Raw genomic sequence first — 16,012 nt, forward strand, 5'->3', positions numbered from 1 at the left:
TGCAATTTATGAAAGAAATCAATTAAATCTGTATTAAATCAGATGTAACCCCCTTTGTAATCATTAGCATTTTCATAAGTAAATGTAATTTAATTACACATTTTTTCTCAGTAATTGTAACTGATTACAATTACATTTATTTTTGTTACACTTTATTTTAAGGTGTCCTTGTTACAGTGTAATTATATATTTAAGTACTGAGTAATATCAATTAACTGTATGTACTTACTATGTGGTTAGGGTTGCTTGCATTATGCATAATTAATTGTTATTATAATAGTAAGTGCATGTAATATGTGTAACAAGGACACCTTAAAATAAAGCGTTACCTTATTTTGTAATTAAATTGCGTAATTTAGTTACATGTAACTAGTTACTTCCCAACACTCACCCATCTCCATTCAGGTCCACCACAGTGACGTCATATCCAAAGGAGGATGCGAGTCCCGGTCCTTCCAGAACGTGTTCAGGTGTGAGCGTGGTGGACACTTCGCCCTCCGTCCGCAGAAACACCACTGCACCGCTGTGATCGGCTCTCGGCGCTCCTGACACTATGATGAGTCTGCCTTTCTCTGTGATGCTGTGGCCGGAATCTAGAGAGAATCCTGTGCATGCGCGAGAGTCAGCGTCACAATGCAATCGCTGGCCACAGCACACACAACACATGGTTCTCACACTCACCTAAGTAACTGTTGGCTGGTACTGGCACTAGATTTGGATCCAGGCGGTTTTCATCCCCGACCTCATAAGGGCCGTCATCAAACACGCCCATTTCCAGAAGAGTGTTGTTCTTCTGCTCCACACGCACTATACCTAGACAACAGAAGTGATGGGGTGAGCGCTAAACAACTAGATTATGCTGGTACAGGAAAACAAATGATCGAGTAATGGTTATTTGTGCAAAAAAGAAGTGTGGTTAATTGTTTTGAATGTGCACTTGTAGTGTACTTCAAACCTTTCAAGTATACAGTATATTTTTAAAATTGCATTTTTGGATGATATATATATACACACACACACACACACACACGCATATATATATATATATAAAAGTAAATAAAAGGCCACTAAAGAGAGCACACTTTCATGACTGCTTCTTAACACACTTAAGTACACTTTTGAAAAGTGTCAAATTAAAAGTTTTACTTTAAAGTACGTTTCAAATCATTATGTTAAACAATCTTTTGTCATGCTTCAAAGAAGTAAACTTATTTTGATGTTACACTAAAATGCATGTTGCGTTCTTGATCGTAATTTTAATTACATTAATATATATTATATTTTTATTTTTGCTTAATTGAAGCTTTATCATGAGAGATGTTTAATTATGAATATGTTTAAAACCATGACATACAATTTTCAATAGAAATTACATTAAGTACATTTTTGTTTACCACAAATGCTTGTCAGTGCATTCAGCAGTACACTTTAAACATATGTCAAAGACAATAAAAGTAATTATGAAATTACATTTAAAGATGAGCATAAGTCCTACTTAAGTGTCAAAGAGCACTCTAAATTTAATATAAATTTAAACTATAATACATTTTAATTTCATTGCAATGAACACACAATTAAGTGTCTGAAAACATTACATCCAATTTGCACTTAAGTATATTCTTTTATAGTATATTTATATTAAGTATATATCCGCAGTACTTTTTAAAAACTATGTACTTTTTTTCCACAAGGGAATGCAATTGTGTGAATTAAGAATATAGTGAATAAGAGATGTCGCAGTGCTCCTCCTCACCAGTGGGGGTCACCATACATATAAAACACGGAAGTAAAAACACTGGCTATTTTTATGGATCAGTCCACCATCATAATAAATAAATGATAGCAGTATGAGGTGTCTATGAGGTAAGACCTTGCCAAAGGTCAAAACAGTGACCTGTGAGTCACTTCTGCTCTGGTCTCAGCCATCTCACGCATATTCTGCTTCATTTGATGAGTTTTCTGTTAAATAGCCTGTACCTTTTAACTTTCTGATGGACAGAAGTTGTGATTATAAAGTCAAAGCATATTTTCTGCTAAATTTGAGTGTTTCGGAATGAACCAGTCTGGTCACATGACATAACTTTTGATCTTCTACACCTCACAGTTACCATAGAATCGTATCCAATAAGTGTGTATGTGTCTCTCTCTCTCTCTCCGTGCGTGTGTGTTATATTTTTCACATCAAAAGTCTTTCTACCTTTCCAGTTGTATGCCCCTGGTGCTCCAAAGATGACATAATGGTAGTCTTTAGTGAAAGTGGCAGCCAAGCCCTGCTGACAGGCCCCAAATCTCTCATGACCCCTGGTGCGACCATCGCAGAATTTCCAGTTCCCTCCATCCTCGTCTGATTGGCTGTCGATGCTCAGGTCCTGGCTGAGCATGTAGCAGCGTCCCGTGATGTCACGCGCCTCTTGGGGGGTGTTGGGGAACAACAGGCGCTGGTAGCGATGGGCACATGTCTGAGACACAAAGAGAGAAGCTAGTTCTGCGCTGATATTGACATTGTGTGATAAATAATAAATCTGTTCATTGTAACTATGTTCTTGACGTACCACAATCTTGCCTCCAGGTCCTTGACTCTGAACAGTTACACCCATCCACTGGTTCTCCTTATTCTCCACACGAGCATCAACTGTGAGGGTCACCATGAACAGAAACCAAGTCGTGATTAAGCATTGAAACCAATGAAACAACAAAACAGCAGTCAGTAGACATCTACCGTACATGCCTGAATTGATATATTGTTAAATCTCTGTTTTTTCTGCGTACCATCATTGTCAAAGTCCACTCGAGTGCAGTCGTCGGGATGGGTGGTGATGTCACAGCTGTACAGCCCACCCGTGATGTTTGCTCCCTGATTGGATAAAGCCCTGGCTTTGGGAGCACCGATCAACAATCTGTGCGAAGAAATGAAAAAAAATAAATGAATCACGTTTTTCAGTAACTTCCAACAATGGCCATTTTTTAACCAGCAATGCATGCATCCTGTGTTGAAAAAGGCAATCCCAGAATTCTCTGTGACAAGCTCAGTAAAAAATATTGACAACACCCATAAAATACTCCATATTACTAAATGAGACATATCATGTTGATACTACACATATTCTAATATCACAAATAATCCAGTGCCAGTTACTATCTGGTTGACCTTCCAACATGATAGCGGTATTGCACTTTGCTGGTTGCCAGTCATCATAAAACAAAACTAACTAACTACTTAAATGAATAAATAAAGAGGAAGAAGAAGCAGTGTGTAGCTACTACTGCCGTGCAAAATTATGTTACACTAAATGACAGACAAAAGCCAGACACTCTACCCGCACCTAAAAAAAGTGTTTTTTGATTCTAAAAAAAGACACGGTGTTAGACTGCAGTCTGCAGGAAGTGCCAACCAACAGTAAGTTCTTTTTGTTCATCTTTGTACAGATACGGTTACCTTCCTACTGTTTTGAGTGCCAAAAAAAACACACAGTTAAAGATGAATTTGACAGATACCATTATTATTATTATTATTATTTAAAATTCTATGATATCATTATCATGAATTCTTTTGGCCACAATAATCATGTAGTGGAAATCTGATATTGTAATATCCCAAATAATCTATGAGCATTACGCCACAGTCACACTAAACTTGGAGTACACAAAATTCCTATAGATACTGCAACGACTGTAATATAATGTCATACTCTGAGGCATCTTTTTAAAAACATAATGCATAGAAAACATAAAAATATGCAATCTACTCAATTTTACTGCAAAGCTGCAATCCTGCAGATTTAAAGTTTGCATTGTTTTAGTTTAGCTGAGAAGTCATCCGCCGTTTTTCTTCTTTTGGTCAGACGTCTTCACGTGAAGCAAATTCGCAGAACAGAGTTCACCAAACTTGAACTTTGGAACGCAGTGAAACTCACGTGAGCTTGTGCTTTTGCTCCAGCATTTGCATGAATGGAAGTCAATGGAAAAGTGTAGTATGACCACCTGCTTTAGTTGAGTCTCTCGCACATCACAAGCACTATTTGCTACGGCACTATTTGGAACAGATAGGAAGACAGAACGCAGGAAAAACCTTGTAATTATGACGTAATTATCAGTCCTTCATAAATGAGACTGGTGCTTGATGAAGAGGATCTGACAGATTATTTCATCACCGGGTGTCTTCCTGTTTCCAACACCCATCAGCCAGCTGCACCAAATCAATTATTTACAGACACACTGCTGTCATCACACCAGAACAAAAGACACACATAGGTGTAGATTTGAGGAGAAACCCCAATCATGTGAAAAGTATTTAAAGGAACACTCCACTCTTTTTGAAAATAGGCTCATTTTCCAACTCCCCTAGAGTTAAACAGTTGAGTTTTACCGTTTTCGAATCCATTCAGCCGATCTCCGGGTCTGGCGGTAGCACTTTTAGCTGTAGCTTAGCATAGATCATTGAATCTGATTAGACCGTTAGCATCTCGCTCAAAAAGAGATGCTGATAAATGAAGCAATGACCACTACAGGGTTTCTGAGATCTCATGAGTCTGTAGTCTGAAGTGAGTCTGAAGTGATGTTGCATTTTTAATGACTGCTTGTCAAAGCATAAATAGTGCGTGTGCAGTCTGAAGAGAAAAAAAAACTGGATATACATGAAATCAATAACTGGCTTTCCCAAAAATCTGCATTGTCTCACACTACATAAATAAACCTCAGACGTATGACCATATAGCCATCTGCTGAGAAACCAATCCCTTTTTCCACAATTCATTCCAGACACACCTTTCCTAAGAGAAGGAAAATTCCTTCACTGCCTACTACCACAACTATAGTGGTTTGATTTTTTTCAATGAATTTTCTTGTTTTGTTTTTTTATCTACTAGACATAACTGAGCACTGAGGCACACAGTGGCAGTTTGCTTAACTTCACTTCACACACAGCGGTGCAGAACAGCTGGCTCAGCAACTGTTATTCTGATTAAACGTTTTCAGCACATTCGTCTTATTTGACAGCCCTTATGAATCAACTATTCTGGGCACTTCAGTGAATAGAAAAAAATACATGAAAAACTTGGCTCTGTCAGACTCACAGTCAACACAGGGAACATATTGTAAGACTAACCACGAAAAAAAAATGTGGGCAACAATTTTTTTCCAGGCAGGAATCAGTTTAGTGGTTAATTTCTTGCTTGTTTGGTGACACATTCAAAGTGAAATGTCCAGTGAACAACATTTTATTACATTGGTTGCTGTTTGTATCTTGGTAGTTCAAAAATTAAATGTCCTCCGAGGTGCTAAATAGTTAATGCTCTAATGCATTTGAAAATAACATACCACTTACCCTAAAGCTAACTGATAGTATTAACAAAAACAAACGTACAATAAACACACATTCTTAACAACCGTGTCATTTTAGATTGCTTCCATAAGTCTATGAGCTCTTTTATCCTGACTTGTGTGTTACAGGACTACGCAAGTGCTCTGCATCACAAGTGCAGTGTTGTACCAGGTGAGCTACCGAGCAAGTTTACTACACCAGAAAAGCCATATATATATATGGAGCTGGTTAATTGATGCTCATGTAAAAATAGGGTGACCAGACATCCCTGTTTTCTGAGAAGAGTCCTGGTTTTTGGTGTTCTGTCCCCGGAAATGTCCTGTTTTACAGCACGTTCAAAACAAACCTGCAACTTCACTTTAAAAAGCACAACCAATAGAGTTTGGCAATCGTGTAGTGATTATTCTCACCAGCAGAGAGAGCTGCGAGCTACACAGATCATTTGGTCATTTTAAATTATTAGTTCAAATTATTATCATTATTATTATTATTATTTGTGTGAAAAGGAATAAAAGTTTTTATGCGTTTTACTGCCACTTGTGTTCATTTTTAACTAGAAACTGCAGTGATTTGTATGTACAGGTACATTTTTTGGAGTTTTGAAAAAAAAATTTAGGTAGAAGCACATTTTCCAATGAGGCTATGTTGCATAAATGAACATAAAATATTGAATAAATAAATTATTTTGTTAGCTTAGGCCCATGTAGAGCTTACTTGTAAGCCTTACTATGATAAAACATTACAGCAAATGGCGTCCATTCCCACGAAGATGGGAGCAGGTGGACAGTAATGTTTGGAAAGCCCCAGGACCACAGCACCTCTCAATCATGGTTGGGAAATTCAACACATATCTGATGGACAACACTAGGAATGACATGCCAGCGCTGGAGTTTTAGTACTCAACACTATGCTCTCTCGATGGGAAACAGGCCAGCCATTATGGTGTTGAGAGGTTTCATCAGCATTTCATCTGTGCACCCAGTGCCCCTTAATCTACTTCCCATGAGTCTATTCAGATCAGCATGTAGGCCGGCTGTGGGAACACAGGAGACCCGCAGTGGCTTATATACCGGGACACTCGACCATACAGACGAATAAAATGTTTCCTTGTAATCACAGGATAATAGGCATTGTCACTCATATTTTTCTATTATGAATGTCCAAAACCACCCATGAGAATTAAGACGAAAAACTTGAGATGAAAACTCAAATTAATCTGTGGTTTTACCCACCAGCAGTGTTGGGGGTAACGCATTACAAATAACGCGAGTTACGTAATCAGATTACTTTTTAATTTACAAGAAAACATCTTACCTTTTCAAATAAAAGTAACCCTTGTCCCCTCTACAATAAACATTTTAATTTACATTTCCTTCAGCCTGTGGCTTATTCATTTCAGTTTTGGTGTTAAAAGGCTTTTTACATTTGCCAAAATGCAAAAGAAATGTGAAAGTAACGTAACATATTACTTTGTAACTAAGTAACATAATTGGTAACTTTTTAGGGAGTGCAATATTGTAATGCATTACTTTTAAAAGTAACTTTCCCCAACATGCCCACCATCACGTAAAAAAGAAATGACACAAGAAGTGGCACACTTAATGTGGACTTGAGTCTTGTGGCCTTCATTCATGTGCATCCATGAAGATGATGCAGGTTGTCCTATACACTATTTTATCTTTAAAATGCGTGTTTGTCAATTATGGTTTTACAGGAGTAAAAAAAAACAACAACAATAAATAACTGTAGTTCAATCATGACAACTCTCGGAACATTTTAGCATGGTGATGGATATGACAATGTTAATGTATTTGGTCTTGGCGGAACAGATCTGCTACGCTGCTGCTGCTGAATTGCTGCTGCTGTTGGTTATTGCTGTAGTTGTAGAATATTGCTGCTGCTGCAAGCAATTACGGGAACTTGCTACTGCCAATGCATATGGCGATACGGTGCCATGAGCATTTAAGACATACTGCTGCTGCACAAATAGCATATCAAATAACCCCCCAACAAAGCTGGAAGAAGAAAACAAAACAATTAAATATGTATGCTGCTGTTACGTTAACACCCCGTCAGAATGCGCCATCTATAGTTTCATGACTGAACTATATATTTATTCTGGAAATTTATTTCCGGAAACTGTGGTAACCATGGTAAAAGTTTCTTTCTTGGGATTTTGTAGGATCGTTCCTTTATTGTGTTTATGCTGGCTGAAGGAGTTAATGAAGTCAGCATGCTATTGTCATTGGGTATCTGTCTCTTAGTCTTCAAAATCACAGAAAGGGTTGAGGAGACTGGCCTTGGGTGATTATTGGACTGAACGACTAATGACTGAGACAAATCATTAAAGATGAATGTGGAGAATGTGACCAGTCAACCTGACACTCCCTGTTTCCAACCAACATAAGACAGGACAAAAGATCTCATTAGAGAAATGATGGGAAAACTGCATTTAACTTAAAAAGCCACAGAATGTTGCCCTGTCTTATTTTCAGGCATGAAAGGCAATTCATTGCTCTGAGAAAACTTTGAGTTTGATTAGTCTAAGCATGTAATTGTTGACAGTAAGAGGGTTTATTTTAATCAGGGTCACCAAGTTTATAGTCTGACTGAGCAAAATTCCCTTACAAACAATGACTTCTCGATAGCTTTGTTTGAATATCCAAAACGCATATCTATGATTATCTTTACTCCATCATCTAAACAGGTTTATTTGTATAGAAAACATAAATACTCATTCCAAATCTGCATTCTGCAAATCTGCAAAACATAAGCATTCTTCTTTCTTCATATTTTATTTTACTTTCTTCTTTTTGAAAGTTCTTTATTGTTTATTTTATTTTCCGAAGATGTAATTTGACTTAACTTCTGTCTTTGTGTGTGAGTTAACACATATAGACAAACTGCAGCAGTTATAATTAACAAGAGTAAACTGACTGTGGTCAGTGTGTGTGTTTTATTCTTTATACCCACAGCTAGTTGCAGCTGGCTGCAATCTGTCGCTTACACAGTTGCTTCACCTCTGCAGGAAAACTTTTTTTTTTTTGCCACTAAACTTGCTCACACTCCAGTGTAAGGATGGAGAGTTTGACGAAAGTCCTTTATAGCAAGCACAGTACAAACAATTATATATCACAGTAATATTATATATTATAAAATGGACATTCTTCCCAATTTACAGTATATATGAGCCCGGTCTCAAGATAATGCGAATAAATAGTACGCCAAATAAAAACAAAAACTCGTGGTATTGATACGCAAAAATGGACTTTGGTGTGCATATGATACGCATGTGTTTGGCGTGCATATAATACGCCGTTTTCGCGTGCATATGATACGAAATTTGTTGGCATGCATATGATACGCAGTTTTCGCGTACATATGATATGCATCTACCCCACAACCCTAAACCTACCCATCACGTAGCATATACGCGCCAAAGTCAATTTTTGCGTATCAACACCACGAGTTTTCGTTTTTATTTGGCGTACTATTTATATGCACTTTCATGAGACAACATGGTAATAACTCAAATTCATCTTGATAATGTCAGATTACTTTGATAGAAAGATATGTAATGAATTCGATTGAAAGCTGTCATCTGTCAGCTGTTAAATTTAAGTACACAATTAGATAATACCAATTTCGGTCAACCAATTACCAAGCAATGCTTAATTTTCTTCTGTCTGTGGTGTAAAAAGTTTGCATTAGCAATTAAAGAAAAAACACTTAAGCAAACTCATTAACAAATGAGTCAGTTTTGACATCAGTGTAAAAACAGATTGAAATCATTCAACTGTCATGGATATACTGTAGTAGAATCTCTACCAGCTGTCACATTTCTACAGTCTCACTGTAAATATATTCATCCCGCCCACCATTATCCAGTGATTCAGCTAATACCTGTTTCAGATTGCTGCTTCATCACTGAAGGGGAGAAATGCCCAGACTCAGCTGTCTCTGCTCATCACTTTAGTCATGCAGACCTTTCCATCTTTCCATTAGAAAATATACCACAGCCATAACCTTTCACTAATTCTCAAAGTGTTACACACAGTCCGAAAGCATCCGTGCCAAAGCTGCAGCAGCTGCTGTGTGTCCCAAACACTGCTCATAGAGAGTTCACAATCACGAGCTGCGCAACTGTTTTACAAATTTGTCTTTTTCAAAATGATACAGCAGTGCAATCGCTGCAGTTGTCTGAGATGATCTACACTGACAAAGCTTGATTGTGCCATGCTTCTTGTGTTGGGTTTTGCACTGTAGTGTGATGGGTGTGGTTAGTTAAATTGGATAGCCTTGTGAGATGTTACGTGTGTGCTGTATTATTTTGGGGTGTTTGTGTTCATGTTTGGGGTTTGATGTATTTGTTTTAGGTAGGGATGGGTTACTATTGTAACGTTAAACGATGTCAAATTAGTGGTGGGCAGAGCGAGGCTTCGTGAAACACTGAAACAGTCGAAGCAAATGTGCCGAGGCTTCAAAACAATTCGACACCCGTCTCTACGGTGACACCTTGTGGTCATTTTCAAGTATTGCTCTGAAACAGTATTGACAACGAATCAGTTAAACGAATTGACGAATTATAACGTATATGTTGAGTTTGCCAATCCACCAGTGAGTTGGGGGAGTGGCTAGTGTGCTCCACTGGCATGTTAGAATCTGTCACCTTAGGTTCGAATCCTGGGTGAAGCATGCATGTAATTATAATAAGGATTTAAAAGTTTTGTTTTTAAACTGAATGAACTCTTTGTGAATAAATATTTTGGTCATGAAAAATTAACATTAATAAAAGACATCAAGCCACAACGTCTGACATTTTTTACATATAAAGATTTTAATTTAAAAATATTAATTGTTCTGCGGCCTTAACTCCACTTTTATACTTTGTGAGAGTTAGGTTGAGACAGATGTGCGATTGTGTGGTTTGTTCCCGACCCTTTCAATCAAACGCAGATTTGGCAGGTATGTCCATCTCGAAACACTTGTGAAACGTAGTCACGTGACGTGGGTGTTTCGAATCACACTTCGGAGCAGTGTTTCGAAACATCTGCGCGTCGGGATCTCGACACGTGTCGAAATGTCAGCTTCGCGTCAGCCATCCCTACGTCAAGAGTGAAAACGCAATTGTGGATCCAAATTTGGGCTTTATTGGTAAACGTGGTCAGACAGGCAGGGTGCAGTATCAGCAAGCAGTAATATCCAGGCAAAGACAAAAGAGTAATCCGTAAACAGGCAAGGGTCAGGACAGGCAGCAAAACAATCATAAAAACCAGGTAAACAGTCCAAGATTAAAAAACAAAAAAAACAACAAAAACAAACACGAAGGCAATGCAGGCAAGGCAAGGTAACAGTGGCAGAAAAACACAGAAACTAGAAAATGTTAACAATACTCAGCAACAAGAGTGAGAAAGTGTCCAACTTAATTAGTCCTCCTGATTGGAAACAGGTGTGGGTAATCAGTTCCTAGGCAGGGGTTATGGGAAATGGAGTCCGGAATGAGTGGCAAAGGTATGGGATGGAGTGTCCTCTAGAGGAGCTCATGGGCACTCCAGCTGGAGATCATGACGACTATACTCAATTAATTGGTTAGGCAACAACTAACTAGTTGACTTAGGGCTGGGCAATAAATCGAAAAAAAAAATGAAATCATGATATGGCTCAGTGCGATTACAACATCACAAAGGCTGTGATTTAATTAAATAAATATATGCACTGGGTGTTTCAGAAAGAAGCACTGTGTTCTTTCATTGTACAGCCCTACGAACAATCATTTAAGTCACAATCACAAATTTAATCGCAATTAGATTTTTTCCTTAATCGTGCAGCCCTTAATTGAATAGTGAAATCATTTGTCTACATTATATACTATAACCTAGACCCAAATTTGTTCACCAAAGAATTAAAACATTTGTCCTTTGCTTTAGTCTGCCAGTAGGAAACCTCAGTTTACATTTCCAAATCCAATCATCAATTTTGCTATTAATTGTAATAATCTAGTGTGATTTTTATATGCAGTCGACACCAGATGGAAATATGATCTCATGATCATCAAGTCCATCTGGGATTACATGAAGACACAGAAAAATGAGGGAGACAGATAAAACATTTCTCAAATGTTAACATCTCTCAAGATACTTGGCGAAATTTACCTTCAAATATTTTCTTATGCTATTTTTGAATGCATGATATTTAATGCAATATTGTGACTGTGGTATCTTGCCTGATCATTCACACCTATCTTGCACATGTTTGTGGTTGATGAATTATGAGACACATCTGATGTGTGATCTAAGACGAGTGAAAAAATCACTTCTCATTGAAGTGTTTTTGTAAGTCAAAATTCAAACATGTTTACAAGTTCAGTCTGCATTTGGTTTTCCTAATTTTATATGTACAGTACATTTTCCCATTCTTGCATAGAGTGCATAGATGCACTTGTCTTTTATTGAGAGACTAATTAGCATCCCATCATTTTATGCTACATATGTGTTTGCATTATGCAAAAATCACCTATTTTAAGGTCATAGCCTCGTTGAACCAGCTACAGTTTTAGCCCAATATTTTCATTTTGGTGCAACCACAAATAAAAAGCAAACACTTATTTGTATTAATCTGTAGAGTAGTGTAAACCATGAAACAGTTGTGTACTGTTGCAAAAATAAAAATCACTAAAATCTCTTGGGCTACAAATCTGCACACACCTGAGGAGACCAACACATTCACACAACTAGGAGCCATCATTCTCACAAAAAGAAAAGAAAAGAAAGAAAAGGGGCCTCTAGCGATCCATCTCTCAAGTTACATGAGCACAGATGGCCTGGTGTACATATTCCCTGATTTCTCCTGTTCCAGTGTAAACCAATGCCAACCTGTTCATCCACCGCTCTGGATACTCACAGCATCAGAGATGTTTTTTTGTTCATTAGTTTTGTTTTCGGAAATTGGCTTCCTTCTAATAGATTATAAGAGTAGATGAGCACTGGTCGTTTTCACACCACAGGAAGCTGCATGAATGAGAGGAAGGAAGACCTTTCGTGTGGCACTAAAGAGAAGCAACTAGAAGCATCTTCTAGGAGTTGCAGAGATACAAGTACTTAAACAAGTGCTTTAACAAGTTTCCTTGTAGTCTGCATTTTTTTCACACACTTAAGATAGCAACTATGCAAAGCCTATATTCACAGTCAACATTGTGTCGAAATAATTTTGTTATTTAAAAAGTGTAACTTTTGAGGCAGATCTCAATGTGAAAACTGCTTCAGCACTGACTAAGGGAAATGCAGTCATGCAGCACAAATGGGCTTTCAACAGCCAGAGCCCACTGCGCTCGTACCACCAGACTTGAGCTCTGCTCACACACTTACAGAACGTGGCACAGCTCAAACTGTTGTACATTGCAAAAAATGTTGTCATAATAATAGTGGGATTCTCGTAACTGAAGCAATAAGACTGTCTGAAACATATCTCCTCCTCATTTCCTTTCCTTGGTAGACTCCTCTATGTACCTAAACTTAACCCCACAGAACTGATCCTCTTTCGGGGTAAACAGAGAAAATACCGGCAAACTGCTGAAGAATCCCAAGCAGCCGATGTGTTGATCAAAACACTAAAAGCCAAAAGATGTATGGAAACTCTCAGCTCAAGTCAAAAGTAACCCACAATTTATTCATCTACAACCATTTAGGTGAAACATTAGGTCCCCACATTTAAGAAGAGACACAAAAGTGTGAATACACAAACAGAAATGCAACATATTGCTACAGCTGACTACTTCTTACAGTTTAACTACACACATGTCTCACATGTGTAGAACTTTGATGGCTCCATAGAACCTTTCCATTCCACAAAAGGTTCTTTATAGTGGAAAAAGGTTCTTCAGATAATTAAAATGTCTTCATGCTAAGAAAACAATGGTTCTTTTAAGAACTCAGATCACTGAAATGTTCTTTGAGGAACCCAAAATATTTCTCACTGGATATGGTTTAGACAAAACAGCACCAACTACAAATTTTACTTCTTACCGTCTCATTACACTCTCAGTCTCACATGGGTATTAATGTGTAGTGATTTGAGAGGAACAATGCATGAAATGTATCAGATACTGCTTTCACCCTGTAAACGACCTGTGTGAACCATTGTGCTGGTAGCAGCAGTCTGGCAAACACCCAAAGATCGAGCCCCAGCAGATACTGATTCACATACATTATTCACACAATCAACTAACCCCGCAAGAATCAACAAAATCCACACGAGATGAAAAGGCCTAGACATACACATCAATAGGAAGGCAAACAGACAGAAAGTGCTACACATTTTCATGGCACCATAGATGCTGTAAACAGGTGTCTTTCACCACACACAAGAAAACTCACATTTGTTCATTTCACACAACTGTTTAAACACACTCACAAATGAACAAACAGACACATACAGAAATGCCTGAGTGACCCCCCTCACACTCGGACTCTAAGTAAATCATTCAGCCTTTTCGTTTACTTGCAAATCTCAAATCTTTTCAACCGTGCAGAGAAATGGTCTCTGCAAGTATAGCATGTGATTTCTTCCATCTTAAGTTTTATAATGTATTACTGGACTTACTGGACAGTTAAGGAGGATGATATTTAATGTTGAATAGCTCAAAGAAAACAACTATTTTACAAGGTGGCCGTTTTGTATGAATTTGTACAATGTGATTTGTACAGAAATGCACGAAAATAAATAAATAAGAATGAAAGTCCACTCCAAAACCATCAGTGGGTCGTAAGCAGATTGTGCAAAAAAAAACAAAAACGTATAAATGAGACGGTACAAATTCATATGAAATAGCCACCAAGTTGCCAATATACAAACTGAGTGTTGACTTGTCTTTACATTTCAAACTTGTCCAAAAAGGAGCCCTGAGTTATTCTTTTAGTGCCCCATCATGGCAGATGTTTTACAGCCTTAGACCATAGCATCCAAACATTAACTGAACTTTAAAGAACTGAATGACCAACCTGACTATTAAAAACAAAACAAAGTTAGAAGACAAGCTGGTATGCATAATAAATCAATATTATAAACGACTTCTGGCAGATACACTCTTAAAAATAATGATTCTTTATTGGCATCAATGATTCCAAGTGGAACCTTTAACATCCATGGACTCTTTCCATTCCACAAAAGGTTCTTTAGAATGGAAAAAAATCACTAAAATGTCTTCATACTAAGGAAAAAAATGGTTCTTTTAAGAAGTGATCACGGAAACGTTCTTTGAGGAACCCAACATGGTTCTTCTATGGCACCACTAGATGTGGTTTAGAAAAAACAGCACCAACTACAATCTTCAAAATAGGTGTTTGTAACTTTTTACAACTTTTTAAATCTCCAAATAACCATATAATCAACTCAAAAGCCATATTCAGCCAAAAAAAAAAATGTATAATGTAGATTTGTTGCTTAATCTAAAATGCTGGAAATAACCACTGAAGATCATTTACTTTTAAGATCAGACTTTGTGATATTGCTCTTTGAATTCTTGCCGTGTGAAAAGCCATTGTCCACCGGTGACTTGTCGCATCACGTTGGGTATTGTTAAGTTGTCAGTCAGTAAGCAGCAGCAGCATGCCTTCCCCCACATGCCGCACTGATGCACTAATCACCATTCCGACATACAATCACTAACATTTCACCATTCAGAAAGAGTTTATTTCTTTACAAACTGTTAGACTATTAAACGCATCGTTTCTTGTTCCTATAGAGGAGACAGAAGGAGCACAGGTGCAGGATGAACGGATGGTCGCATCTGATCAGACTCCCGATCACTCAATGATCTCGATTAACAGCGACGATATACAACATCTGATTCTACTCACATTCTTTTATCATACGGCTGGAGCTGCCGGTGCAAGGCGAGAGAGAATCCAAAGAGGCTGCCCGGTTGACCGTTCTTCCTAAGGACGTTTTGCGCGTCCAGGTTAAATGCACTTGCAGAAGTCCATAAGAGCAACGAAAAAATGCACAGGTTCAGAGAGAGCCCCATTGCCTGTAATTAATGTGGTTGTATGAATATAGCCCTTGTTTTGCGGTAGTTCCCGCAGCACTGAACGTCACTATTGAGAGATGGATGAGTCTCACCCGATCCACACACGGCTGTGATTTATGAACAATATGATTTATTGTCAATATAATATGCATGTCAAATGTGTGCACTTACACATTCTCGGTATATTCATTTGGATCTCGAAAACCTAATTAGGCTACATCTTAAGATAATTGAATTACAAAATTGCACTATGAAATTAAAAATATAATAATGCATGCATATAATAATTAACATTTAAAAAATTTTTTTGTATAATATGGTCTCTGGAATACCTGAGGCCAGTTGCATAAGAAGACTTACGTGTCTTAAAAACTTGCATTTAGTGTCTTAAAAACTAGTTATTAAGGCAAGGGGTTCAACTTATACTAATGTATGTTTTTATATAATCCAATTAAAATATATGACCAGTCTTTCAAAAAATAGATGATTAACTTGTAGGACTAGTCTAAACCTTATATGCAGCCGTCCCCATATAGATCTTGAGTGACCCTTTTCCACATGACTCGCTTGTGCACTTGTGGCCTTGCAGACTTGCAGTGGTCACTTGTGTGTGAAGAAGTCCTCTATAGGGTGTCCCTTTTGTCATTTTAGTTTTTAGAGGGTGCTCC

At 37.7% G+C, this 16,012-nt stretch overlaps 1 protein-coding gene across 1 annotated transcript in view; it reads right to left on the reverse strand.

The window, feature by feature from the left end:
• LOC107742949 (integrin alpha-6-like) overlaps window positions 1-15,399 on the reverse strand; it is a 32,578-nt gene extending 17,179 nt beyond the window's left edge. The window contains exons 1-6 of the mRNA XM_016556032.1: window positions 15,175-15,399; window positions 2,770-2,897; window positions 2,553-2,632; window positions 2,198-2,459; window positions 682-813; window positions 392-605 (exon numbers count right to left, since the gene is read on the reverse strand). Of these exons, the coding sequence (XP_016411518.1) occupies window positions 392-605; window positions 682-813; window positions 2,198-2,459; window positions 2,553-2,632; window positions 2,770-2,897; window positions 15,175-15,341 (983 nt within the window). The 5' untranslated portion in view covers window positions 15,342-15,399. The remainder of the gene's footprint in view (window positions 1-391; window positions 606-681; window positions 814-2,197; window positions 2,460-2,552; window positions 2,633-2,769; window positions 2,898-15,174) is intronic.
• Window positions 15,400-16,012: the final 613 nt, after the last annotated feature.

This window comes from Sinocyclocheilus rhinocerous, unplaced genomic scaffold, assembly GCF_001515625.1.
Source record: "Sinocyclocheilus rhinocerous isolate Xijiao unplaced genomic scaffold, SAMN03320098_v1.1 scaffold45, whole genome shotgun sequence".
NCBI classification, from domain to species: domain Eukaryota; kingdom Metazoa; phylum Chordata; class Actinopteri; order Cypriniformes; family Cyprinidae; genus Sinocyclocheilus; species Sinocyclocheilus rhinocerous.